General features: G+C 43.6%; 1 protein-coding gene across 15 annotated transcripts in view; it reads right to left on the bottom strand.

Annotated features, from left to right (window-relative positions):
- Nucleotides 1–975: 975 nt before the first annotated feature.
- Nucleotides 976–25,572, bottom strand: part of NRF1 (nuclear respiratory factor 1) — a 132,757-nt gene continuing 108,160 nt past the window's right edge. For 10 of the 15 annotated variants that reach the window (XM_082399209.1, XM_082399208.1, XM_082399214.1 and 7 more), the window contains 2 exons: nucleotides 5,343–5,384; nucleotides 1,269–3,100 (listed from right to left, as the gene is read on the bottom strand). In XM_082399209.1, coding sequence (XP_082255335.1) covers nucleotides 2,937–3,100; nucleotides 5,343–5,384 — 206 coding nt within the window. In that variant the 3' untranslated portion in view covers nucleotides 1,269–2,936. Of the gene's footprint in view, nucleotides 3,101–3,406; nucleotides 4,093–5,342; nucleotides 5,385–17,186; nucleotides 17,291–25,572 lie in introns of those variants that run through there. The other 5 variants (XM_082399205.1, XM_082399203.1, XM_082399202.1 and 2 more) reach the window with 5 other exon arrangements.

Here is a 25,572-nt window from a genome sequence, read left to right as displayed (position 1 = left end):
AAAAGGCAGCATCTGGGTCTTGCCAGGCAAAAAGAATGTACTATGCCTCTGGAGAGACGCCATCCCCACAGAGGTACTCTAGACAACCCAGCTGTTCCCTGGGTGGCCAACGGCAGTGATGCTTGGTTCATCTGGCTGCCATCAATTCTTCCTCTGGTCCACCCTCTCTGGTGACAACAGGTGACGACGTGCCATTTGTTCAAGAAGAGAGGGAAAAGGTGTCACTGGCTTTATCGAGCCACCATCAGTCAGCAAGGAAAACACTTCTGGCCTTCACATGCAACTGTTCTAATCATTATCACCAGGAAACCGACCCAAACATCCAAGGACAAAAGGAAAGAAAGGGGTGGCGGAGGCGGCAAGGAGCGCGTCACTCCAGGCTGAGGCTTGTGGTGGGCACAAGGGGCACAACGCGGAGGGGCAGACCCAAGGGGCTTGGAAGGGCCTGAAGCTGGGGCTGTGGCAGGAGGCACGGGCGCAAGAAGGGCAGCTGCCACATTAAAGTAGCGAGCTGTGCGCGAGCCCAGGGAGTGAGGGCCTAAAGAAACAATTAACGGCTTGGGGCCCCTGCTTCAAGAAGGACAAGCCACTGCAGTAGTGAACAGCACTCATGTGGGGAGGATGCAGATGGACGGGCACCACCACCCACCCTGATGTTTAATGTGGGATGCAATTAACCCCTAGAAAGGGGACTCCGGAATAGAGGTTTTCAAACTAGATCCCCCTAATCCCCCAGGACAGCATTTTACAAAACTGATTCAACAGAGCTGCTCTGGTTATGGGGGACGGACAGGAGGCCCCAGCCCCACCCTAGCACTCCCCTTACAGGACTCCACAGCGCCAAGGAGCACAGTTCAAAGATCACTGAGCTTGAGTAAAAGCACCTTTTCCTTTTACAAAGCAGAACAAGCCACCCCAAAAGAGAGTTCCTAAGAGGCTAAGTGTTCCTACAGAGATGAACAGTTCCACTTCCCATTGCCACTTTGTTAACTATTTATTGAATGAGGCAGTAATAGACAGAATGGAAAACGACACAGAATCCATGCTCTGCTACTGGGGTCTTGCTTTTCTTCTTCTTCTTCTTGGCAATTTCTCAAACTATTAGGAGGTTATTTCACCACAAAGGAACACGGACTTTAAAGCCCCTGGACAGTTTCACAACGACGATAAAAAATAATAATTAAAAAAATAACAAATTGTAGAACTAGGACTGTTTTATGTAAATTTCCCTCCCTCCCCCCATTACGTACAGAAAAAAACATACAAAGAACATTGAATAGTTTTATATAAAACAAGCAAATACAAGAATCTGAAACTTTTCTCAAAGGCTGAGCAAGACGTGAAGAATCTTTTAATGTCGCATTAAAAGAAAAAAAACACATTAAATACACTATCACACATGGGGGGCCCGGGAGGAGGGAGGAAGAGTTGTCCCTGTACTCAAGGAGCAGAGATTTGGCCTGTCAAAAAGTCAGGTGAATTTAGCCGCTGGAGACTTGGGGCTTGCAGCTGAGAAATCACAGAATTTAGTCACAAAGAACACCCGGACCAATCAACACCTGTGAGAAGGAAGCTGTGCGGGCCCGGGCCCAGCAGGATGCACCTGGGAAAACTGCAGGGTTCCTTCTGAAACAGGACCTGATCCAGGAGTGCAGGAAGCACCCTCAGCCCTCTCTCTCTAACGTCCCCCAGCGTGATGGCCAACCTTCCTCACGCCAGGTGCCCCCGTCAGTTTCAGTCTCCTCTGTTAAGCTACAGAAAGTTACAGGAAAGGAATAAATTGCTCCCATTGGTGTAACCTGGTCTTTGAAGATTTTTCTCTCCCTCCTTCCTTTCCCCTTCCAACCCCTCCCACGCCCCCATTCTCTCCGCACCACGCACACACCCACAGCACACTGAACGCGCACGCACTCCTCAACCCTTAACACTTCTGTTACCTTCAGTTCATATACATGACCAATTCAGGACCGACCTTAAAACCAAAGCGACATGTTAATAGTCATGAGATCAAGAAGGTTTCCTGGGGAGGGGAGGAGATGGGAGGCTGAGGAAAACCCTCTCGTCCCTGCCTGGGAGTTTTAAGGACATTCACTTGCCCGCGGCAAGGTCAGCACCTGGGCCGGCCCGAGGAGCGTCCCAGCTGCCAGACCACGAGGCCCCTGGACCTTGCAAGCACAGTTTCTGGACCTCACCCCATTCTGGAACATCCTTCCTCAGGCGAGTCCAGCAGGGAGAGTTCTGGGTGGCCACTGGGAGGCAGCTTTGGTGAAGGGCATGGTCACCTCTGCCTGAGTTTGTCAGTAGCTCAACGCATGACCCTGGTATGAACAAAAACCGGTGGCTGTGTCTGGCCACGTACCCAACACCCACTAAACTGGGTGAATTATTTTTTCCACAGCTCACCTTGATCTCATACAGATAATTCCATGCGGGTTTCATACATACATATATATATATATATATATATATATATATATATATATATATATATATACACACACACACATACACACATATACATACACACACATACATATACATATACACACACATACATACACACACACATATATATACTTTATCTATATATGTAAATGTGTATATCCATATGTACACATATACATATATTCACACTCACACATACACACACAGAAGTATACACACGTTTTCGCAGAAAGAAGTCCTTGCCACAATTTGGCTTTTTTGGGACAGTGAAATTGACAATGCAGTATCTTGTTCCACCAATCCCAGAAAATCAAGTGGTGCTTTAAAAAAATGCAATTCCAAAATCCGCTGCCTTTCTTCCTTTTTAAAAAAAAGGTTAACAAAACTTTTCTTCCAAAGTCGAGAGACTTAATTCCATTTGATTGCACCTCTGCAAACGTGTAAAAAATTTTGAAGTAGACTAGAAAACGATGCCATGATATGGCTGCATGTCACTGTTCCAACGTCACCACCTCCACAGCCTGGCCGTCCATGGTGACTGCGCTGTCCGATATCCTGGTGGTCACAGGGGCCATGGCCACCTGCACCGGCCCATTGCCCTGGGCGAGGCTGGTTACCACAGTCTGGTACATGCTCACAGGGATCTGGACCAGTCCTGGGGAGACAAGGGGAGACCGTTGGTGGGGATTGGGTGCAGCTTCCCAGATGCTGGCTGGACAGGGCAATCAGCTCCAGCCCTCAGAGTATCACTGTCTGCAGCCTCAGGTAATTAATTGCACACCCACTGTCCAGGCACACATACAACCCTTTTCTCACCCCATTTTAATTCTTTAAAACAGACTATCAGGAAAGAAAATTTGGAGAAATTGTAGAAACATGCTTCAGAACAGGGCCTCCCCAACTTGCCAAGAGATGACTCTGCCTGCCGGCCTACCTTCAACTTTAGGAAGCATACACAGGCCCATCAGGTGTGAATTCTCCTCTCAACAAGTCCATCTCTTCTGACTGCCTTCTTCTCCAGGAAAGGCCACCATTAATTTTCTTTGATATTCTGCTACACTGACTTGTCAACCCTCTGGCTGCCTATGCTCAAGTTTCTCTCAGCTTGAAAAAACTTCTCCCTCAATCCTATCCTGTCTTCTGGCCATTCTCCCTCTCCTCAGAGTCAGCTTATTTAAAAAAGAAAAGAAAAGAAAAAAAAAAAGCCTAGGTAATTAGTTTTCTGATATTAGACTTCATAGACCAGTAAAAGTTTTAAATACGTTCTGGGGTCAACTTAAAAAAAAAAAAGACCCCCAACTACCTCCTAATATCACTATTATTTTAGAAAGGAGGGTTTAACAGAAAGAAAGGAGGAAGCAAATAATTTCAGAAAAGGGCAGTCCTCCCTAAGAAAGGAAAGTTGTAATTTTATATAACATATTAAAAAAAAGATTTCCAATTAAATAAGACAGAATAAATGCACATATAAAATTCCTCTTCCTTCTAAAATAAAAATTATAGTGAAGGAGGAAAAAAGATATAAATGAGGGATGTCAACATATTTCTGGAAGATGCAAAGCAGACGTAAAGGGGTTCTGACTTATCAGAGAAGGGGGAGCTGCAACTCCCGTGTCCCAGAGAGCTCAGGACATGGAGGCTCAGCCACTGCAGAACGAGAGGAAGAAGCCAAAAACAGGCGTTAGCTGACAGCTTGTATTCAACTGACTGGACCAGTGGGTCCCACCAACCCCAACACCCAGACCTTTGTTGACAGGACATCTGAAGTTCACCCACCGTATTGAGAAACTGACCCGGGGAGGCTGCAGAGAAGACCTACGGTGACATCTGGTGGGTGGGGAGGTGAGGGGAGGGGGGGTGCGGAGACAATGAAAAACCTGGCTTGCGGCCCTAATATTTACCACCCTGAGGCTTACAGGCCGCCCAGCTCTGCCCTGCACACCCCCACAATCAGTGTTTCAGTGTCTCACTCTTAGGGAACACAGAGGGAACAGAGACGATGTGGGGAGCAGAAAAAACAAAAACGAATGCCCCCAAACTCTAATATCTTCAGAGAGAGAAAAGGTTTGTATCATAAAAGTGGATAGCTTTATTAAAAAGGAATGAGAGAAAAATTCTTTAAAAATCAAATAGATGAAATCCATGCCACAGAAAGATCAGAAGGTAAAGTCAAGGAAATCTTCTAGAGAGTAGGAAAGATTAAAAGATGGAAAGTAGGAGATCTTAAGAGGTCCAATCTCTGATAAAAGAGAATTCCAGAGACTAGAAAAAACAGAAGGTAGGAAATTATCAGACACATAGTAAGTAAATTTCGAGAACTGAAAAATATGAGTTTCAGATTGAAAAGGCCCACTAGGTGCCCAGCAGGACAGATGAAAAAAGATCCAGACGCTAAGACACAGCTTTGCAAAATTTCAGAACACCAGGGATAAAGCAAACCTCCCAAAAGATTCGAGAAAAAAAAAAAAAAAAAATCGTCATATACAAAGAACTGGAAATCATAATATTGTTGGAATTCTCAAAAGCAAGCCTGGAGGCTAGAAGATGATGGAGCAATGTTTTCAAATGTCTGAGAGAAAATGCTTTCAGCCTAGAATTCTCTCTCCAGACTATGAAGCGACACCCAGGTCAGTTAAGCATGGGGGCAGAATAAACACATCTGCAGACTTGTACGGGCTCTAAAAACTGGCCCGCCACGCACACTTTCTTTGGAAGCTCTGAAGGATGTGCCCTACAGAAACGAGAGAGAAAACTTAAGAAATAAGTGGCCGTGGGGTCTAGGAGACAGAGACTCCACTGCAGGGAGCTTGGGGGCAGCAGGAGGGCCCAGGAAGGGGGCTGTGCAGCACGTCTGAGAGGACAGAGGGGAAGTGGCATGAGCTTGTGGGATAAAGTACCTCGAGGGGTCTTCCAGAATTGGGTAGAACCGGTGATTACTCCTTAAAAAGTAGAAGAAAAAAAAAGCAAGGATTAACCATACCCACTCGTCTTGGCAGTGAACAATTTTTACGTTTATAAAATTTTATGTTTCTAACAATATAAACATAGAAACTGAGTTATCAAAAATTGATAACAAATAACCTCTCAACTCAAGACTATTGTTTAGAGCAATAAAGATACATACCAGAAAAAAGAGCATGAAGTGTTGCCCTTGGGGTACAAATATTTTTTAAAAAAAGGCTTTTAGTCCTTTTTGTCATTTAAAACTATATATCATTTTGATGAAAATAAAAATTAATTTTAAAAAGGGATGTTTTAACAGAATATTTCCTAATGCAAAAAAAAAAATCAAACATAAAATAAAATGTTATTTTACAATGTCAAATTGTATCTAATCGTTTTCTAGGGGTAAGTGTTGCCAGTTTAGAAATAAGTATTCGATGATGCAACCTGAAATGGGGCCTGAGGTTCTGCTTTGTCGACATTTTTGGGAATCCAGGCTCACCCTGGTGTGTGTTAATGGAAATGCAAGGCATGGCCCACCATCCTCACACTTGAGATGCTGGGACCTAAAAGGAGGAAGGAGGAGGCCAGCTCACACTCGCAAGTGACGCTGGGAGGAAGCAGGCTGAGGGGCCACGCATTGGATTCAGAAGGCTGTCGGGTTCAATTTCTTTCATCTAGACCCTTGCAAATGACTCTTACATGTCTCTAATCAATTCCTCTTTCCGTTCACCCCTTCCTGCCACCTGTTATCTTTCTATAACTCGTCATTCCCCAACCTCAAATTTTCAAATCCCCTGATGTTAAAAAGGTTCCCAAAGCCTATAATAAAGTTCAAATGTTGGGTATGGTATTCAGAACCTCTTGTCATTTGTCCAGTCTCATTTCCCTTACTCCCTGTGCTCTGGGTATCACCCTGGACTTTCTCTGGGCCTTTGCTCAAGTTGTTCACTACCTAGAATTCCCTTACTGCCCACTCCTTCCCCTTTAAAACCCTCCTCTTGGAAGCCTATCCCAGCCCTAGTCAATACTGACAGCAGCCTCCTTGGGGTTCTCAATAAGCGCTCGACAGTGGGGTATAATCTGGCTTGGCCCAGTTAATGCATGTAGATAGGCCTTCCCATTCATTAGACTGAAGGCTCCTTCAAGGCCAGGCTTGGCTCTGGTTCATGTTCTATTCCCCACAGTATGAGGTACAAGGTGTGCCAAACACTGGCATCAACATGGCCTCAAGGGCAGCAGGCCAAGGGACTCTATCGTTGGTCTCAACCAACGTGCAGCTGGGCTCTACTCCCCAGTGTCTAGACTCCAGGCATGGGCCTGAGTGTATCTGAAGACCAAATGACCCCCTTCCATCACCCCAGTGTATCTTGATCATCTTCACTTTCATCCTCTCTTCTGGTCAAAACAGAAAAAGTTAGTGAAATAAACCAAAATGCCCTGTGGCAAAACCAGGACACCTCCAAAGAACCCACATGTTAGTAAACAGCAACCAAAACCAGAAGCAAAGATCAGTCTCATTCCACTGTTGTTGCTTCTGGGCTTGATTCCGTTCCAAAAGCTCCAAGCTTGGGGAACAAGTTACATACTTTACAAATACAGTGAATACAATGGGTGGGGAGCTTCTTCCTGACTATGAGCAACCGTCCTGGGTTAGTGATGGGGTGGAGAGAACCTTGAAGAACTGTGAGACTTAAATCTCTTCCACCCTGGCTTATGATGTGTTTGGGTTACCTAGGGTGCGGGTCCATGCCCAACACTGTTGTTAAAACACTTTTTAGTATCGTGGAAGATTTGCCTCAAAATAAAATGGAGAAAGGTTCAAATGCAAAAATACAAATTGGCTGACACTGTTATAACCAGAATGATCTTTTGAACACAAACTGATCTTGTTGCCCTCTTTTACAATTCTTCAGTGGTTTCCAATGGCCTGTGGGATGTAAAGTCCAGATCCCTTTGCAGGTATTTCAACCCTTCACATCAGCCCCTGTTGCTCAGTTCAGCCTGGTGATCCATGAATCCCGACCCACTGTACATTCCAGGCAGGTGAACTATTTGATTGAGGTTCTCTCCACACACACCTCCATAGTGTGCACACACTGTGACTTCTGCCTGGAATGACTGTCCCTGGCTTGTTCCTTGAATGGGCTTCTATTCTTCCTTCAATAGTCAGCTCCAATCTCTCCTCCTCTGCCTTAGCTCCTCTTTCCCCAAGGGCCCACAGCACTTTGCACTGGCCTCCATGGAGGCAATGGTCATATTCTTTTTTTTTTTTTTTTTAATTATTTATTTATGGCTGTGTTGGGTCTTCGTTTCTGTGCTAGGGCTTTCTCTAGTTGCAGCAAGTGGGGGCCACTCTTCATCGCGGTGCGCGGGCCTCTCATTATCGCAGCCTCTCTTGTTGCGGAGCACAGGCTCCAGACGCGCAGGCTCAGTAACTGTGGCTCACGGGCCTAGTTGCTCCACGGCATGTGGGATCTTCCCAGACCAGGGCTCGAACCCGTGTCCCCTGCACTGGCAGGCAGATTCTCAACCACTGCGCCACCAGGGAAGCCCGGTCATATTCTTTATCACTGTTTGCATGTCTTATCTCCAAGGAGACTGTAAATTCCTTAAGGGAGAGATGGAGTCTCCATACTTGAGTCCCTAGCGATCAGCAGGTGCTCAGTAAATGTTTTCTACACTCATGAATGAAACCTGCCTTCTGAGATTTCACAGGTGTCCTCGCCTAGGGACTAAATGACTGAAGTGGGTGAGTCTTCAGGTGATCAGGCTGTTTCAGAATGGGAGCTCTCAGTCCAGAGAAAGCAATACAAAAACAACTACACTCAGAGCTCTTCCAAATAAAACCATTTTTAAAGATTTCATCTTCTGTACTTCACCTCACAGTCAGGGAAGGAGTAAATTTGACCTCTACAACTGGGTGATAAAAGGACTCCCATACAAAGCTGTCTCGAGAGTGAGTAACTGGTGACAGCGACTACATATCTAAATAGCTTCTCGGAGGGAGAAATTCCATATACAGGGTCATTTCGTAACCTCGAATGCCTTGAAATCCCAAGTCCATTATTTTCTACATGCAGTTTCAGTCTACCTCTACCTTAAATAAGTGCATTACCATCCCATTGTGGGGATTTTAGAATCTCTGTCTCTCTCACACACACAGCCATTCTGACATGGGATTAGATTAAATCGACTCAGTGTCTCTGACCTAGCAGCCCTTATGTCTGTGGCAAGGGAAAGGGGGAGGGGGCTAGAGGCTTGGAAACCCAGCGTGCACTAAATCGGCCGGCTGCCCTTGGAAGAGAGATGATTAAATGCTGAGGTTCAGTAATCAGGCCAGGATTGTCCCTGCATCTGCTCAGCCTGCCCCTGATTAGCCCTAATCTAGAAGGCGTATGTTAATCTAAGCTTGTATTCTGGGTCATTTTGATTGATTAGGCAACAGGAAGCCCCTCCCATTCTACTTTAAGGACTTGAAGTTCTCCTTCAAGAGAACTTTCTAGTAATAAGACTAGCACAATCCTAGTAATAAGACTCTCCTGGCATTTGTACAGCACTTTTCAAAGCCCTCTCACACCCACTGCATATCACTAGATTTCTGCTAAGACTCTGGAGCAGTAGGCAGGGCAGGTATTCTTCCCTTTCACAAATGATAGGCAAGTTCCTTTGGCAGAACCATGGACTTATCATAAAGGCATGTACTTAACAAAATCCTGAAGATTTTAGTACCCCAATCTCTAGTACCCCTGTCTTCCAAAGCTATAAGAAACCTTAGAGTTCCTCAGTTTAGAAAATCTAATCCCCCTTTTCTTTAAATTCAAAAGTAAACATAAAATAAATTTACTTAAAACAAAACATGGACTGAGAGAGACTGAGTGACTTTTTCTCCCCTCAAGATGACCGAGTTTGTGGTAAAGTGAAGCATCTGGGAGCCTTTGCACACACTAGTAAGCCCTTACCATCAAACACTATGTCCAGCAGGGACCCAGAAGGGAGAGGACTATCTCCTTTGGGCTCACTGCTGCCTCTTCGCTCAGGCTTCTTGGTAAGGTTTACAGAATTGGCCAAAATGGAAAGAGGCCAGAAGAGACTCAGGAACTTCAGGTCTCAGCACAAGGATTTCCTTGTCAAATAGCAGTCAGCCCCAAATCCTGGAGGAACTGCTTGCTCCAGGACCACATTTCCCTGTAAAAGAAAACGAGACCTGACCCTGCTCTGTTTTTCTACCAGCTGGGTATCATTCTTGAGCCCAGGTGGTCAAGCACACTGCTCCCACTCTTCTCCCACCTCAACAAGTGGCGATTACATCCTTCCAGTTGCTCAGGCCAGAAACTTGGAAGTCAAGCCATCTTTGACTTCTCGTGCAATTCATCAGCAAATCCTGTCAACTCTCCTTTAAATATAAACCCAGAATTCAACCACGCCAACTGCCGCCACCCTGGACAAACTCCTATCCTCTTTTGCCTGGACTACATTTTAGCTTCCCCTGTGATCACCCTGCTTCGGCCCTGGCTCCACTGCACTCTGTTCTCCCCCCCACAGAAGCCAGAGGGATCCTCTAAAACTTCCACACGAGGTGATGGACATGGGGGCACATTCTGAAAATTCAGACATTTGCTCGGCCTTGTTTTCTGCAAAACAGGAGGTCATGAGGTTCTGTAGTGGTCTGTCTCTGATGGTGTCACCAGGGGAGGCTTTGTGGTAGACCATGGGCGCCAACGAGAGTAAAATAAAGGTTAGTGTCACAGCCTTGCACGCTCTGGATTTATCATTCATGAGCTGATCTACTCTATTCCTGACCCCTCGCGAGGTAATGAGTTTCATCACTTACCTACCATGTAATGGATCTCTCTCTCACACGCGCGCACGCGCGTGCGCACGTACACACACACACACACACGCACACACACACACACACACACACACATAAACGTATGCGTATAATTGGAAGTTACTTAGGGGAATTAATTCATTTTTCCCAAGACTAACTTCTTTTAGTATTCTGAGATTTGATGAATAAATCTATACAGCAGTTAGCTAAATCTTCTTGAAATATTGTTTGGCAATGGCCACCCCGCCACCTCTCCCCGCCTTTTTGGCAGCTCTCTACTAAGGGAAAAATAAAGTCCAAATAGCTAATAGATGAGGGATTACACCAGCCTTTCCCATAAATACTCTACATTACCCCTTCATCACAACCATATCTGTCCTCTCAGCATACCCTAACCATCACATGTATTTACTCAGGCAGATCCCTCTGGCCTAGAAGTATCCCTGCCAACCTAGGTCCTGTTCTTTCAACAATTTCCCTGTCTTTCAGGGGTTCCCCCAGGCACAACAGCCCACTAGGTTCTCTCCTTCAGGGGATTTTACTGCCTCTCCATTCATTTGGCACCAGATCTGTGCTAACCTGTTTCCAAATAATTAGTTTTTCTCTATACAAATCTGCTTACTTAGATTGTTGGCGGGACTATGTCTTTGAATACTGAGCAACCTGAACATAGTAGATGTTAATAATTGAATATGACAGTTGATCATGTTCTTCATGATTTTCAGAAACTTGATTACATTCCCATTAGCCTTGGCCTCTGCAGCCTGAAGAGGCTTAAAGCCTTTTACTCTGCTCCAGAATGAGTAGGATTTTCTCCACAACATTATTAAGGTAGCACAGCCAAATGCTGTATGGTAGTTCAGGTGCATTTTATGTGAGGGTAAAATAGGAGGTTTTATTTCCATTAAAGGTTTCCTAGTCAGAAAAACCTACGTGTGAATCCTGGCTCCTTCACTTACTGGCTTGTGAGTCTCACTTTCCTCACAGGTAAAATGGTCATTACTAATTTCACAGTGTTGTTGAGAATTAGATGTGCTGACATAGATAAAGTCTGGCACAGTGCCTGGCACACAGTAGGTGTACAATAAATGTCAGCTGCTTTCAAAGATGACTTTGAATAAGAGGTTTGATGAAGTCTGGCTAGGGTCACAGATGTTAGACTAAAGCTCTCAGGAAGCAGAAAGGAAAGCAGAGACAGCACAGATCTCCTTTCAGCAGCGATTTGCTCCTGCCAGGAAGCACATCATTCGCCAAAGGCCTTCAAAGATGTAAAGATTAGAGATAAAAACCATGAAATCGGGGCAGATGGGCTGGCAGGCAGCTTCCTTTCTGAATGCAGCTACGGTCAGAACAGGCACTGGAACTGCACCATGACATATATGAAATAGCTGCTGATTCAGTGCATCAGTAAATAAACAACCTAGGCTAAACCATTAATCAGTATTAAGAATGTTAAATATATGATCAGGGACAGTATGATATGATGTCATCATGCTGATAAACTTCTAAACCCAAAAACTAATAACACAGGCTAGAGCCCAGTAGAGCACAGAGCTGCAGGCCTAGTCAGGGTCACCCAGAACCACAGACTGCCCTCCCCCCCACCCCACTCCATGACAAGATAGAGCAGGACAGACGGCCTGAGGAAGAATGGGCCTTTCATTTGCCCTCACAATCTGGGAAACCTTTGGGAATTGTTGTTTGCTGTAACTGAATCTTTCAGCCCAAAGGCCTTCCAAGTTGGTCATGGAAATATCTTTAGTTGGAAGAAAAATATTGATAGTTGTGAGAGAAAAACAGCTAAACAAATAAATTATCAAATAAACACAACAGTTGGTGGAAGCGCAATAATTCTTAAAGCCCAAAGGAAAAATTCACAATGTAATGCCTTCTGTGGTTTATGGACATGAAAGCGAACTGTATGTATCAATATTAGGAAAATGCTGGCTTAAATGGGGAACCAGAAGACTGTGACTGGAAGGGATCGGAATAAATAAGAAATGAAACCATGTATTGTATTACCTAAGTCACTTCTGCAGTTTTTAAAGAGCCATCGAGGGTATCTATAAGTGTTTTTAGGGATGACAGGCAGGATGGAAGTCCTTTAAAAAATCTTACATTCAGGTCTGGAAAGAAGTTTACATCAGTGCCTGACATCTAAGGAAAGCCACTATTATATGAAGAAAAATAGGCATGGTGTGTTCTGGTATAGAAATGGGAGAATATGAAGGGAAATCAGGTAAAGAAGCTAGTGCAGTAGGCAGGTGGCAGGCAGATAAAGAGGCTGAGAATAACAAACACGGACCAGATGGAAAGAGGACAGACGAGGGAAAGAAAAGGAAGGTCATGAAAAGAATGTCGATATCAAATGAAAAGGAGCTCCAGGTAACCCTCATAATAGTAAGACAAGGGGGAAACAGAAGAAGCATTTCTCTCCCAGTGGTTCTGTTTCTGTTATATTAGCTGCTTCTGGGACATTTAATCTTCCTTTTCCGTGTTTTTTAAGTCCGTGGCTTTTGAGGGCATTTGAGGGATTTATGGATTAAAATATGTATTACATCTGGCAAGTACTGAATATTCTCATGAAGCCAATAGCAGCCTCACAGGTACCCTGGTGTAATAGGCACTTCTCAGCATCCAAAGTTTTCTCCCCTCTTGCTAGACAATCTCAAGGCTCTCTTGGAAAAACCACTTTCTGGAATAACTTCCATAGCAATGACTCTCTCTGGGTAGGACAGTGTCACTGTGTCCTTAGCCTTGATTTTGCAGACCACCAAGAAAATCCTCTTGCCTGTATCCCATAAGCCAAACGTTAAAAGTGAATTCATTTTTACTTTATTAGTGAATGTATTTCAAAACATATTTTGGAGATATAATTTCACAATTCCCTCTTGAAATTACTGAAGTGCCCAAGAACATTAACAAAATCAGGGTTTTGTGCTTCAGAGTTCAGAATCATCATGGTTTATATCCTGGAGCCTGAACTCCCAATGTGAGACTGAACAAGCTGACTCCAAGGCCTGTTGCCTGACCAAGAGGGCTTTAAACTGAAAATGGCAGGAGAGAAAAATGTTCAGCTAAAGCCTGTGGGACATGTATATGCTAGGGAGGACATCTGATCAGAGATGTACAGAGAAGGGCAGGAGCTATACAGTAAATTTCCAGAGATCACTGGGAAGGGAGGTAGGGAGAACACCCAAAGTCTCCAAAGTCTATGTTGTGGACAGGGTGTGAGCAATATGTGAAGAGCTGATATCTTTAAACAGGAAATGGAGCCCACATGACAGAAACCTCAGGAGAAAGCTACCAAGCTGTTTAAGAGTTTGCAATAGTCAGGTGTAGAAATGAATACGAGGGCCAATCAGGAGTTATCCAGAGTTAAGAATGGAGAGTTATTTATTTTTCTGTTATTATTTTTAATTTTTTTATTATGGAAAATTTCAAATAGGCACAAAAGGAGAGAGACGAGTGTAAGGACCCCCATCCCCAGCCCCATGTGCCCAGTATCCAGTCCTTGCCTCCTCTATCTGAACAGGTAAAGACGGAGGCAAAAGGCTTCCAAAGATGCTCTCCTGATTTTTCAACCCCTCACTTAGCCCAATCTGTAGAGCACCATTTAGAAAGCAAGCAAACAAACAAACATCACTAGAACTTTCTAAGAGCATGCAAAGGGCAGAATTAAATTTGCTTTAGGCAGTAGGACACCTGAAGACAGCATACTGGAAAGTGGAAATAAACAGTTATGGGGTTTGACGGTCACAAAGAAAGAAATCTATCTTATAAACTTCATTTTAATAGATTATTTATCCTGCCTTTCCTACCTGGACTGTATTTAGCATAACCAAATTGTTAATGGGAACAAGTTCTTTATAAAAGAATTCCAGCTAATAAAGGCAGAAGGAATACTAACACTAGAGAAATCACTATTTTGAAACTCTTGGTGAAATAATGGATCTACACAAAGTCATCAATGGTTACTAAAACCATTAGGTGATCAGGTGATGAAGAGTGTAGAATAGAGGAATCCCACCACCCAGGCAGGATGCAGCGCCTGGAAGGGTATAGCCTCTTAGTTACTCTACCCTCTAGCCGCTTCCTTCCTTCTGCAAAGATGAACCCCCTGTGGCATTCTGTCAGCATCCACTCGCAATGGGCCATATGCCATACAGAGGCTTGACAAGAATACAGAACTTTTAAAAAGCACTGAGCAGGAAGGGCCGCCAGAAAGTGGTGTGGAGAGGCAGCTGCAGGAAGACTGCCTCCACCCACACCCTGGTGCCTGGGCCACAAAGGTGTCTCTGACATCCACCTGTGGAGGTTTACAAATCCTTCGGCAAACATGCCAGCACAATGAGTGCCGATGATGCCCATGTGTCTAAAGTAGACCTTATAGCCAGCTCTTAGCTGAGCCAAAGGCAGGAGAGGTCATTTCCTCCACACCACGCCGTTAAAATGGAACTTACGATGTGCTTTTCTTGTAGCAGACTTACTTTGTTTCTTCTTTTTTTTAAAACATCTTTATTGGAGTATCAGACTTACTTTCTAATTATGTCTTCTTTAAGCTAATATGAAAACTAATTTGTATTCCTTAAGAACACAGCAGCTGGCTGCGGGTGGAGGAGATGGTCCAGGCTTACCCTGGCTTGCTTAGAGAAACTGTCCAAGGATTTAAAATGTGTCATGAGTCACCTGCACACCAGATAATCTGTGTGTGGCAACTAAGAATTGACTATGTTTACATTTATAAAACCGACAGGCCATTTCTGTCTCACAGGGCTGCTTTGAGGATAAGCAACATTATACTGATATGATTTAAGTTCCTGAGAAAAGAGATACTGTCTAAATTTGGGGTAGTATTATTATTTCATATAGGTTTTCTCCCAGGAGTCAAATCAACCATGTAGTAGCTACTAGAGGCAGACAACTGGAAGAAACAAGCTTAAAGGTCCTGCCCTTGCTCCCCAGAGGAGCTGAAAATGGAAGATGCCACCAGCTCAGTGCTCCACCCCCCAGGAGTGTTGTTCACGCCCCATGTCATGCATAAAATGAACAATCCATATACACGCTCTTGGCCCCTGAGTGTTCACATGCCCTCTTGTCAATGAGAAGCTCTGTTTAATGAGAAAAGAACTCTCCAGTCAAACAGTAGGGAGGGATGTGAAAGCTTAAGGAAGGGAAGGCCAGAAAGCAAGTCAGCTGTAAGTGGGCATTCCTAAAATTAAAGTCCTTTCTCATGGTTACAATTCATTATTATCATTATTATTATTGTTTTGTGAGGAGTGAGCAGGGGGTGGGGAAAGGACATGAGATTCTTGGAGGAAAAATAATTTTAAGGTGAAAAGACAAAACTTATAGTCAAGTAACATGGCTGGAAGTTGTTGCAAAAACATTCAGGCAAATTTCCTTTTCCCCTTCCAGCAAGCCTGAAATTGAAAGTCCAAGGCTCACTTAAGCAGTCAAGACATTTCAGGAGGTACAGACCAATCTCTAAACAGTCCTGTACACAAGAACTCACTGTGAAGATGGGCACATTGTATTTGTGCACTGGCAGTAAGGTGGCTATAGAGCACTTGAAACGTGGCTAGTGTAACTGAGGAACTGAGTCTTTAATTTTATTTGATTTTAGTTAATTTCAGTTTAGAGAGCCAGGGCACAGCTCTAAAACCTTCCCAGAGCTTCCAGTGAGCCAACTCCACACCATAAGCATGCTTCAGTTGCACACACACTGTAGAACATAAGTGTTGCCTTTGTTTAGATGGAAACTCAATCTGAAATTGGATGCTCTGCACTTACCTAAAATATATTTCCCTGGCATTCCTCTTATTTATATATCACAGGTTTTTTCCTTTGCTGCCCTACCCCATCAACTTATTTTAACATACCCTACCTCCTAGGCCTCTGGGTGAGAAAATTTATCAGCATTTGAGAGTACTACAGTATAGCTATACATTATAGCGCTACAAGTAGTAGGGAGAGGCTGGGCTGGGAAGAGTCAGAGAATTGCTGGACGCCTCTTTAGTGAGCCAATCTGATAGCAGTGTCTTTGTAGTCTCGCTCAGAGCAGTGTCTCAGTTTCCATATTTAGACCCCTTCAATGATTCTCAGATCCATTTGCTAGCTTTACAACGGAAAAGATGTTTTTACCAATTCTACTTTCAAAAACCTCATTTAGGCTCTGAAAATCTCTAAATTGGGGCCTTTCTAATAATGAAGATTTGGTATAATTATAATGTCACAGGCAATTGTGCTGACAAAGTAAAACCAATATGTCTCCTTGCTGGGCCTTTGCTCTCAGTCTGACCAACAGGAGGAGAAAAGAGGCTTTGTCAGGAGCAGATACGCAGTGGGAGGCGCCGGGAAAGCAGATCTGCTGAATGAAGCAGGTGCCACTTAGACATTCACTTTACTGACTCCGACCACAACCTCCCCTTCATTTGATAGCCTGCTCTTGGCAGGAGGATGGGGAAAGAGCATCACACAAAAAGGAAGCACGTTCATCCTGTTCAGATTACTGCTCTGCTAGGCTGCTGCTGCGGGGTTCTGCACATTTGCTCTTTATGAAGCAAACGGTAGAGCTGGGAAGTGAATCCCTGTATTTACACAGGTAATCTGAGAGCCAGAGGGCCCCAAACCATACTGGCTGAGCTGTGCAAGCTATTAGAGTTAATAACAGTGTGCTGACATTCCTTCAAAATCCTAATGGAAGCATAAGTAAAAAGAGGAAAGTTCCCTTTACCCAAGAACCTTAAAAACTTTATTCTGTAAGAATTTTTCCTGTTATGATATTCTGGTTCTTGTGTGAACAGTGATTAATCCTCTTTTTACATGCTCAATTAAAACCGTTTTTTCATCCACATGTTGAATAGAAGTGACTCCAGTTAAACTTGCCCAATTATGGCTCTGGATTTGGTATGCAAAAAAAAAAAAAAAAAAGAAAAAAAAAAATCCCTTTACAGAATATTACCTGCAATGACAGGCACCAAGATTCTGTCTTGGTTACAAGGAGCTGGAATCATCTAAGACCAGAATCTGTCTTTCGAATACAAAGACTCAGAAAGATCTGGGGACCTAAAGGGAAGGAGAATGAGATAACGAAACATGTAACTTGGCCTTGAGGACACAGGGGATGGAGAGGATACCATGGTCAGTGGTATCTATCTGCCTGATGGCAGGCACCTTCTTGGGAATCTCTGCTCTGAAGCCCTGACCTGAGTCCTCTGCCTAGAATATCCCTGGCTTGTCAAGTTTCCCCAAGCTGAGAATACCTGACACAGTCAGACCAACCTGGCTTCACATGTGTGCTAATTCCCTCTGGGGTCCCGAGGAGCCAACTCTGAAGACATTCAGCTTTCAACATGGAAAGCATCTAAAAGCATCTGAAAGACATGGCCATGGCTCAGATGAGTACTAAGAATAGAGACCAAAGTATAGTGGTCATTCCATTGTAAAGGCCCTCTTTTTCTCTGCAGGGCCTAGATTAGCAATTCCTGGTATAAAATGATGAATGCCTGAGGCCACCCCGGTTTATGATGGTGTAGTGGAGACGACACATCCCCTCTGGACTTGCAGACTCTGCAAGGAGAAAGATGAATCTAAACATCACAATGACACTTTTTTTTTTTTTTTTTGGCTGCACCATGTGGCTTGTGGGATTTTAGTTCCCCGACCAGGGATTGAACCTGGGCCCTCGGCAGTTAAGTGTGGAGTCCTAACCACTGGGCCGCCAGGGAATTCCCCACAATGAGAGCTATTCTGGAAGGCCTTTTGGACTTCAGGAGGTCACAATGAAGGGAGTAGGAAAGGAGGACAAGCTTCTATGCTATGAAAGGGCTGGGTGAGTAACATACATAGGGCAGAGAACTGTAACCCCCTTTGGGTTCTAGAATCAAGAGCCCCATTATACATCTCCATGCTCCCATTTCTCAAAAGCAGCCATGTTTCATTGTGAAATCTGGAATTCATCCAATGGTAATGGCTTCTTTCAGCCTGTAACCCACCAGGCTCTGGATATTCAATTCTTTTTGGGGTCATGATAAATCCATTAGAGCACCTGACCTGAAGACGGCTGTAGTTGAGAAGAGAAATTTGCACTTGTGGAGCATCCAAATGGAAATGGGCAAGTGGCCTAGGTCATGAATAAGGCGACGAGGAAGTGGGTATAGGTGTTGCCACTGCCTCCAGGCTCAGGTTTTCCTGCTCGGAACTCTGCAGTGCACAAAAATAGGCCAGTTCTTCTTGCAACCCTCTGCCCAGCTGTCCACTGGCTGCGGATTACTGTAGTCACGTGGCAGTTTTTTAGCAAAGGCTGGCTGTCTCTGTGCTGAGAAGGTCACTGGGAAGGGAGGCTCATGACGTATTTCTGCTGCCCTCCCCTGTGCAGAGGGGCACAACTTGCCAGAAGACTACAGTATTCCTGCCACAGTCTTTAGATCAGCGCTGTCCAATAGAGCTTTCGGCAACGATGGAGATGTTCTGTATCTGTGTGGTCTATTACTAGCCACTAGCTGCATGTGGCTATTTAAATTTAAATGTGAATAAATTAAAATTAAATAAAAAATTCAGTACCTCAGGCCACATATGGCTACTAAGCACTTGAACTGTGGCTAGTGTGACTGAATAACTGAATTTTAAATTTTATTTAATTTTAATTAACTTGCATTGAAATTCAAATAGCCACATATAGCTAGTGGCTACTGTATGGGACACACATTTTAATTTTATTTTTATTTTATTTATTTTTAAAATTTTTAGGCGTGGCTTGCAGGATATCTTAGTTCCCCGAGCAGGGATTGAACCCGGGCCCCAGCAGTGAAAGCGCCAAGTCCTAATCACTGGACCATCAGAGAATTCCCGGGACACACCTTTAGATCTTGGGTTTTGATGCCATTTACTTATTGGCTTCTGTTAAGATTCATCATGACACTGACTTCTAAAGTGAGCAAAATATGGCTGTGACCATTCCTCAAAACAAGCCTGCAAAATAGTGAGCCACACCAAGTAATAGTTTAATCAGATACACAGTAAAGATGATTTTCATTTGTTTTATACCTTCTTTACTTTCTTGGTTGGGTTTATTGGCAAGATGGAGGGAAGGGGGAAAAAGGGAGCCCACAGAGGCAGTAGAAAGAGTCCTGGAGATCTGGGTTTGGTTTCCAGTTTCACTATTTAGTAGCTGAGTGACCCTGGGCAAATCCTAGCTTTAGCTGCCTCTGCAAAACAGGGCTATAAGCTCTGTTCTACTCACCTTACTGGGTGAAGGTAGAACAACGCAGACTGCTTACTTAGTCAACTGCAAGGCAGTGGTAGTAGTAGTAGTAGTAGTAGTAGTAGGAGTATTGGTTAAAAAAAAAAAAAAAAAAACAAGAAAGGAAGAAAAGGAAAGGAAAGAATGTAGAAAGAAAAGAAGAAGATGAAGGCCCTAAATAATAATGCTTAACGCATACAGTCAAAAGGCAAATAAAGAGCAAAACTGAAACAGTTATTTTCCCGGTATGACATCTACCAACATGCTTCCCAGAATGCAAACTTCATCTCAGGAGAAAAGTTAGCTGGCTGAAATGGGGAAAACCCTGTCTGCAAACAAAGTGTGCTTCCCAGAGCAGCCCGGGGAGGACAGACTGCGAAGCGTGCTGTTCCGAGCGCTGCCCTGGCCACTGCAGTTCCCCAGTGTGGCACCAGCTTCTCAGGCAGCCCCAGATGCAGGTCCCGTTCATGTACTCAGCTCTTACTCTTCTTCTTTCTGAGCCACAGCTCAGAGCTCTCCTTATCTTATTTGTTCTAAGAAGTAATCTTTTCAGGTCTCTGAGTATGTCCCACTCCCCCTCCACTTAAAAAAAGACATGATTCTGAAGGGGAAACAGTTGTATTACAGATGAACCTTCATGTGTTTTTTCTTACAGAACAGGCAATGCCTCAGCTTGGTCTGACTGACACCATCCTAGTATCTTAGCTTCCCTTCAGGTCTCCCTGTCAGTGGAAAAGAGGGCCATTTACTTTACAGGAGGGTGGCCTGCAAACCCAGAGCGCCATAGGCGCTGCTCTCTAGGGACTGTCAGGATGCGGGGCTTGCAGCCTGGGACTCTCAGCTCACACGAAACACTGGTGCTCAGGAGCGGCCTGCTTCCAGTCCCGGAGGCACTGAACTCCCCGTCTCTGCATTAAAGGTACAGCATCAAAGAACACAACAGTTCTTTTCAAGCTATTATCATGCTTTAATGGTGACTGAATATGCACATTTACAGTAAAACTTTACTTAATACCTTTACTTATTTAAACTTTAATTAAAATACTGAGGCAAAAAGTAATTTAGTGTGCACTAGAATAGCATATTAGCATCTTCTGGAGGGAGCAACGCGGACACATTTCCTAAATTAATATTTACATCTCCACTGTCTCTTTTAGGAACAAGTCCTTATACTAATGTGTCCAGAGAATGAGGAAAAGGGAGAATGAGAGATGTATTTTATAGTTTATCAAGATGAAGACTGGCATTTTCTCTCTTATTTTTAAAGAAGAGCTGGAACAGAAGGACATGCTGTAAGTAATAATGGATGATGGTGGTGGTGATAATAAGGAAAAAGTGAAAAAAAGTCACCTTTCATGATGGAAGTTGAAATGCTGCTGGAAGAGAACAGCAGCCCTGGCCCAAGGAGAGTGATATAACCAAATGCAGGAGCCATCAAACAACATCACCTTCAATTTCCTTCACTCAAGGTTATAGAAAAGGCTCTGATCTATTCCCATTTTTACAGTATTCATCTCTGGAGCATAAATTCTTCAACTGCATAGGGTAAGCATTTAGATCTGTCCTTAAGACAGGAAAGCAGGGTCTGTCACAGTACTATGCACTCTGTACAACTTACCATATTTGGGGGAATGCTGGAGAAGAAACTGACGCTGACGGCTAATAATAATTCCGCGTTTACGATGGCTCTATGTGCCAAGCACTATGCTAAGCGCTTCACAGGACTCATTTTGTTTAATGCTCACAACTACCTTATGAGCATGGAACTATCATCATCCTAATTTTACAACGAAGGCTTAGAGAGGTTAATGTGCTTCCCCAAGAACACAGAGCTTGGTAGTGGTGCAGCTTTCAGAGTATCCATCTAGGGGCCTGCAGGTCCTCCCATCTCCCTTGCCCCTCCTTTTACTCTCAGTGCCACACCAGATACTCACAAAGTGAAATGACCCTAGCCACACTCTCTATAGCAGAGGTTCTTAATTTGGGGAGGGGGTGGGGAAATGGGAGCTCTCTCTGATCTATTTGCACATCTGATCAAAGCTGTGGACCCCAGAAAAATATAAAACTTTTCTGCAGAATTTCTCAGGGTCCACAGACCCAGGTTAAGGATGCCCTAACATTCATATAATATACATAAAGTAGGTTTCCACAGAAAATTAAAACACACACATGTTGCCCCCTTCAGGTCCAGCTGGGCTTACCTCTTTATAATAAGTACAGGACAGACCTTTCAGCCATCCTGTCTCACTTGGGAGGCCTTGCAGGATAGGAATGTGTGTTCCTCATGCAAGGACCCCACCTGAAAGTCCTGCTCCCTTATCTGAACTCCATGCTTCTGTCCTCATCCATCTACTCTTTTATCCCCCTTGCTAAGAAGGCCAATTTTTTTAAAAAAGGGATTCCAATGCGCATGGTTGAGATTAAATTAACTAGGAAAACATATATATATTTTTAAAGTTTATAAAAAGGTCAGAGAAAAACGGAGGTGAAAGTGATAACATGGTCAATGTGAAAAGAAGATAAAGTGTTTTTTCTGAAAGAATCTGAAAATTGATTTAGTTTGATCTGGCAACTGGAACGGGTAGTAAAATGTACATGTGTTACACAGTGCAGCAAGACTGAGTGGGGTCTTTGGGTTGTAGGAAATTTTATATCTACGAACCTTAAGGGGGAACCTCAGCAGCAGGACTGTTGCCAGGGCCAGGCCAGAACAGAGAGGGACGTATGGCACTGAAGAGAAATGAGAAGGGCTGCTCTTTCTGTGGGTATAATGTGAATGCCCTTGCAACCAGCTTCAATTTTTAAACAGACCAGCACCCTAGTCCACTTCTCTTCATTCAGGGCACGAGGAAGGTAGCTGGCCCCCGGTCTCAACCAGGACAGAGCAGGTAGTGGATGGTCTCCAGGTGTCGGACAATAGAGAAAGATGTACTTTACGAACGCTCTGGGGAATGAAATCAAGGGCTGGAAGCAGAGCCAAGGGGAAGGCTTCAGTGAGCAGCAGGGGAAGCAAATTAGCCAGTCAACTTGCTCTAAGCAGAAATGTAAACTCCCCTGAGCCCTTTCCCACATTCCCCAACCCTAACACCTCAGTCTCTATTTCCCTGGCAACAGGTGGGGAGGCTGAAAGAGCCCTGGCATAAACTGAAGGGCAGCAGGAGGGCTTGGGTAGAGGATTCTAGAAGGTGAGAAAATAACTCTTCAGCTGCATTTACTCCCTTCTGACCATCATCTACTTCCCCCCAGACAGTGTCCCCTCGTTCTAAACAGCACCCACCCGGGAATTCCCTGGCGGTCCAGTGGTTAGGACTTGGTGCTTTCACTGCCGGGCCTGGGTTCAATCCCTGGTTGGGGAGCTAAGATCCCACAAGCTGTGCGTGCGTGCGTGCCAAAAATAAAAATTAAATAAATAAGTAAATAAAAAATAAACAGCACCCACCCATCCCTCTTATGTTCACTAAGTGCAAAGCAAGCAGCTCACTGAAAATACTTAAATCTGACAGCCAGCTGCTGACTGCTTCTGTGACTTCTGGAACCAGAGACACACACAGACCCATAGGCTTCTCCAGGCTAGCACAGGAAAGCCTGTGTGTGCGAGTGCGTGCGTGCGTGTGCAGTGGGTGGGCATGCTGAGCAGGGGAGCACTTGGCATCAGAAACCACCAGAGGATCCCTACAGCCATGCGGAACAGCCGGGGCAGATGGGCACTGTGGCTAAACCAGACAAAGGCAAGTGGCCTTCAGCAGAGATGGGAGAAAGGCCCTGACATTTCCAAACTTATTTGTTCAACACTGGGAGACAATCATCACGCTGTATTTGTGGAGTCCAGGCAGAAACAGTTCCCATCAAAGGGAGGCAGCAGAGCAGAGCGGTTTGGAAACAAACTGCCTGAATTCAAACTTCACTCTGCTACTCTCTGTGTGAACCTGGTCAAGTTACCGAAACTTTCTGTGTCCCAGTTTCTCCATATGTTAAATGGGGATAATAGTGTTTACCTTATAGATATATTCTGAGTTTTAGATAAGTTAATGCATGTAAAACACTCAGCAGAGTGCTTGCATAAGCAAGCATTATAGAAATGTTTGTTAAATAAATAAAATTAATGGGACAATGGGACTGAGAGACAGAATGCAAGGCTATCAGCAGAAAAGAATGCTATGTCCTACCTTGGAGTACACCGTAAGTGGGCAGTGCCCCCACCATCATCTTTAATACAAAAATGAAATTGAAGTTGGGGAAAAAAAGAAATTAAAATTTCAAAGTGCAAGAACTGAGCCTCCATAGAATTCTGCATAAACAGAATGGATGGCCACAATTTCTTAGTCTAGAAAGATACATCTGGTTTGGTCTTAAGAGAATGAACATGGTTGCAGCAGGGACAATGTTTTCTCCAGCAACAATTACTGTCCCATTATTCAATTCACTGGGGCAGTATTCAGAGCACTTGTCTCCTACTCCTGGTCCATCTTTGTCATGATGAACACTCCCCATGTCCCCTGCCCCGGGGAAAACTGGGGCAGAAGGAGAAGAGAAACCTTAAATTAGTCAATTTTAAAACTTCTTAGCAGTTCTGCTAACAGGCTTGGTAGGATTTTTTTCTAGGATGAGGCTTAATTTTTCCAGATGAACTTAAAAATTATTGTGAAGTTCACTCTGCAAAAAAACTCTTTGGAATTCTGACTGAATTTTTTTCAAATTTGGAAATAGGCCTTTCACTAGCCGCTAAGAATAACATCACAATAATAAAATATTACAGTATAAAGAACAGAACAAACAGATGAATAGAAACAAAAGAGCCCCACACAAGACCTTACACAGTCTATTTAAGAATTCTGCATAATAAAGATGAGATTTCAAAACAGTTTTAAAAGGATGGATTTCAACCTTTTTTATAGGATAAATGATGCTGGAATAATTAATTATGTCGGGGAAAAAATGATTCAGATTCCTGCCTAATGCCATATACCAAAATAAATTCCAGATATTTTATAGTATTTAAAATGAAAATTGAGTCCATAGAAGAACTGGCATATAGATATTGATCTGACTTGGGGCCTATGTAAACATAAAGGTAGAAAGAGAAACAATTAAGGAGATAAAAGTGAAAGTGGGACTTCCCTGGTGGCGCAGGTGTTAAGAATCCGCCTGCCAATGCAGGGGACACGGGTTCGATCCCTGGTCCAGGAAGATCCCACATGCCGCAGAGCAACTAAGCCTGTGCGCCACAACTACTGAGCCTGCGCTCTAGAGCCCACGAGCCACAACTACTGAAGCCCAAGCACGTAAAGCCCGAGCTCCGCAACAAGAGAAACCACTGCAATGAGAAGCCCGCTCACCGCAACGAAGAGTAGCCCTGCTCGATGCAACTAGAGAAAGCCCGTGTGCAGCAACGAAGACCCAATGCAACCACATAAATAAATAAATAAAAATAAAATAAATAAAATAAAAAGTGAAAGTAACAGAAGTGAAATAAAAATAAACAGGGAAAGCTTGCAACGTATACAATAAAGGGATTACATCTTTCTCTTATCGATTTGGAAAAACTCTTCATACGTTAAAGACTTCAGCAGAAAAACAGGTGAAGAACATGAACAGACAAATACAAAAATACACATGTGTAGATAAAATCATGAAGGAAAAAGTTAAAATATCTATCACTAATATTAAAAAATGCAAATTAAAATGAAATACAACTTATTGCCTACCAAATAGGCACACACACACACACAAAGCAACTTATGCTAATATCCAATTTCGGTGAAGAGTAACGAAGCAGGTTCTAAACAGTTCTGTTGTAAGTATAAACAAGTATGAGCTTTGTAGAGAGCAAAGAATCAAAGGTATTGACAAGATTTTATACCAAGATGAACAGTATTATTTTTGTTGTAAAAATATTATTAATAGCCTAAATTATCAACAATAGGGAACTGGTTATTATGATGGATAATATGATGATATATTAGCAAGTATCAAAAAATATTTAACCACATGAAAATGGTTAAGATATTTCAAAATAAGTTATGAAATAGTACAACATGATCTTAATTAGGTTAAAAAACCTTATGAATGGGGAAAAAAGGCCATATTTTAAAAACTCAACAAAAAC

Source organism: Balaenoptera borealis (genome assembly GCF_965194805.1).
Source record: "Balaenoptera borealis genome assembly, chromosome: 7".
NCBI lineage: Eukaryota > Metazoa > Chordata > Mammalia > Artiodactyla > Balaenopteridae > Balaenoptera > Balaenoptera borealis.
Note: the sequence above shows the minus strand (reverse complement) of the source record. Positions and strands in the feature narration are given on the sequence as shown.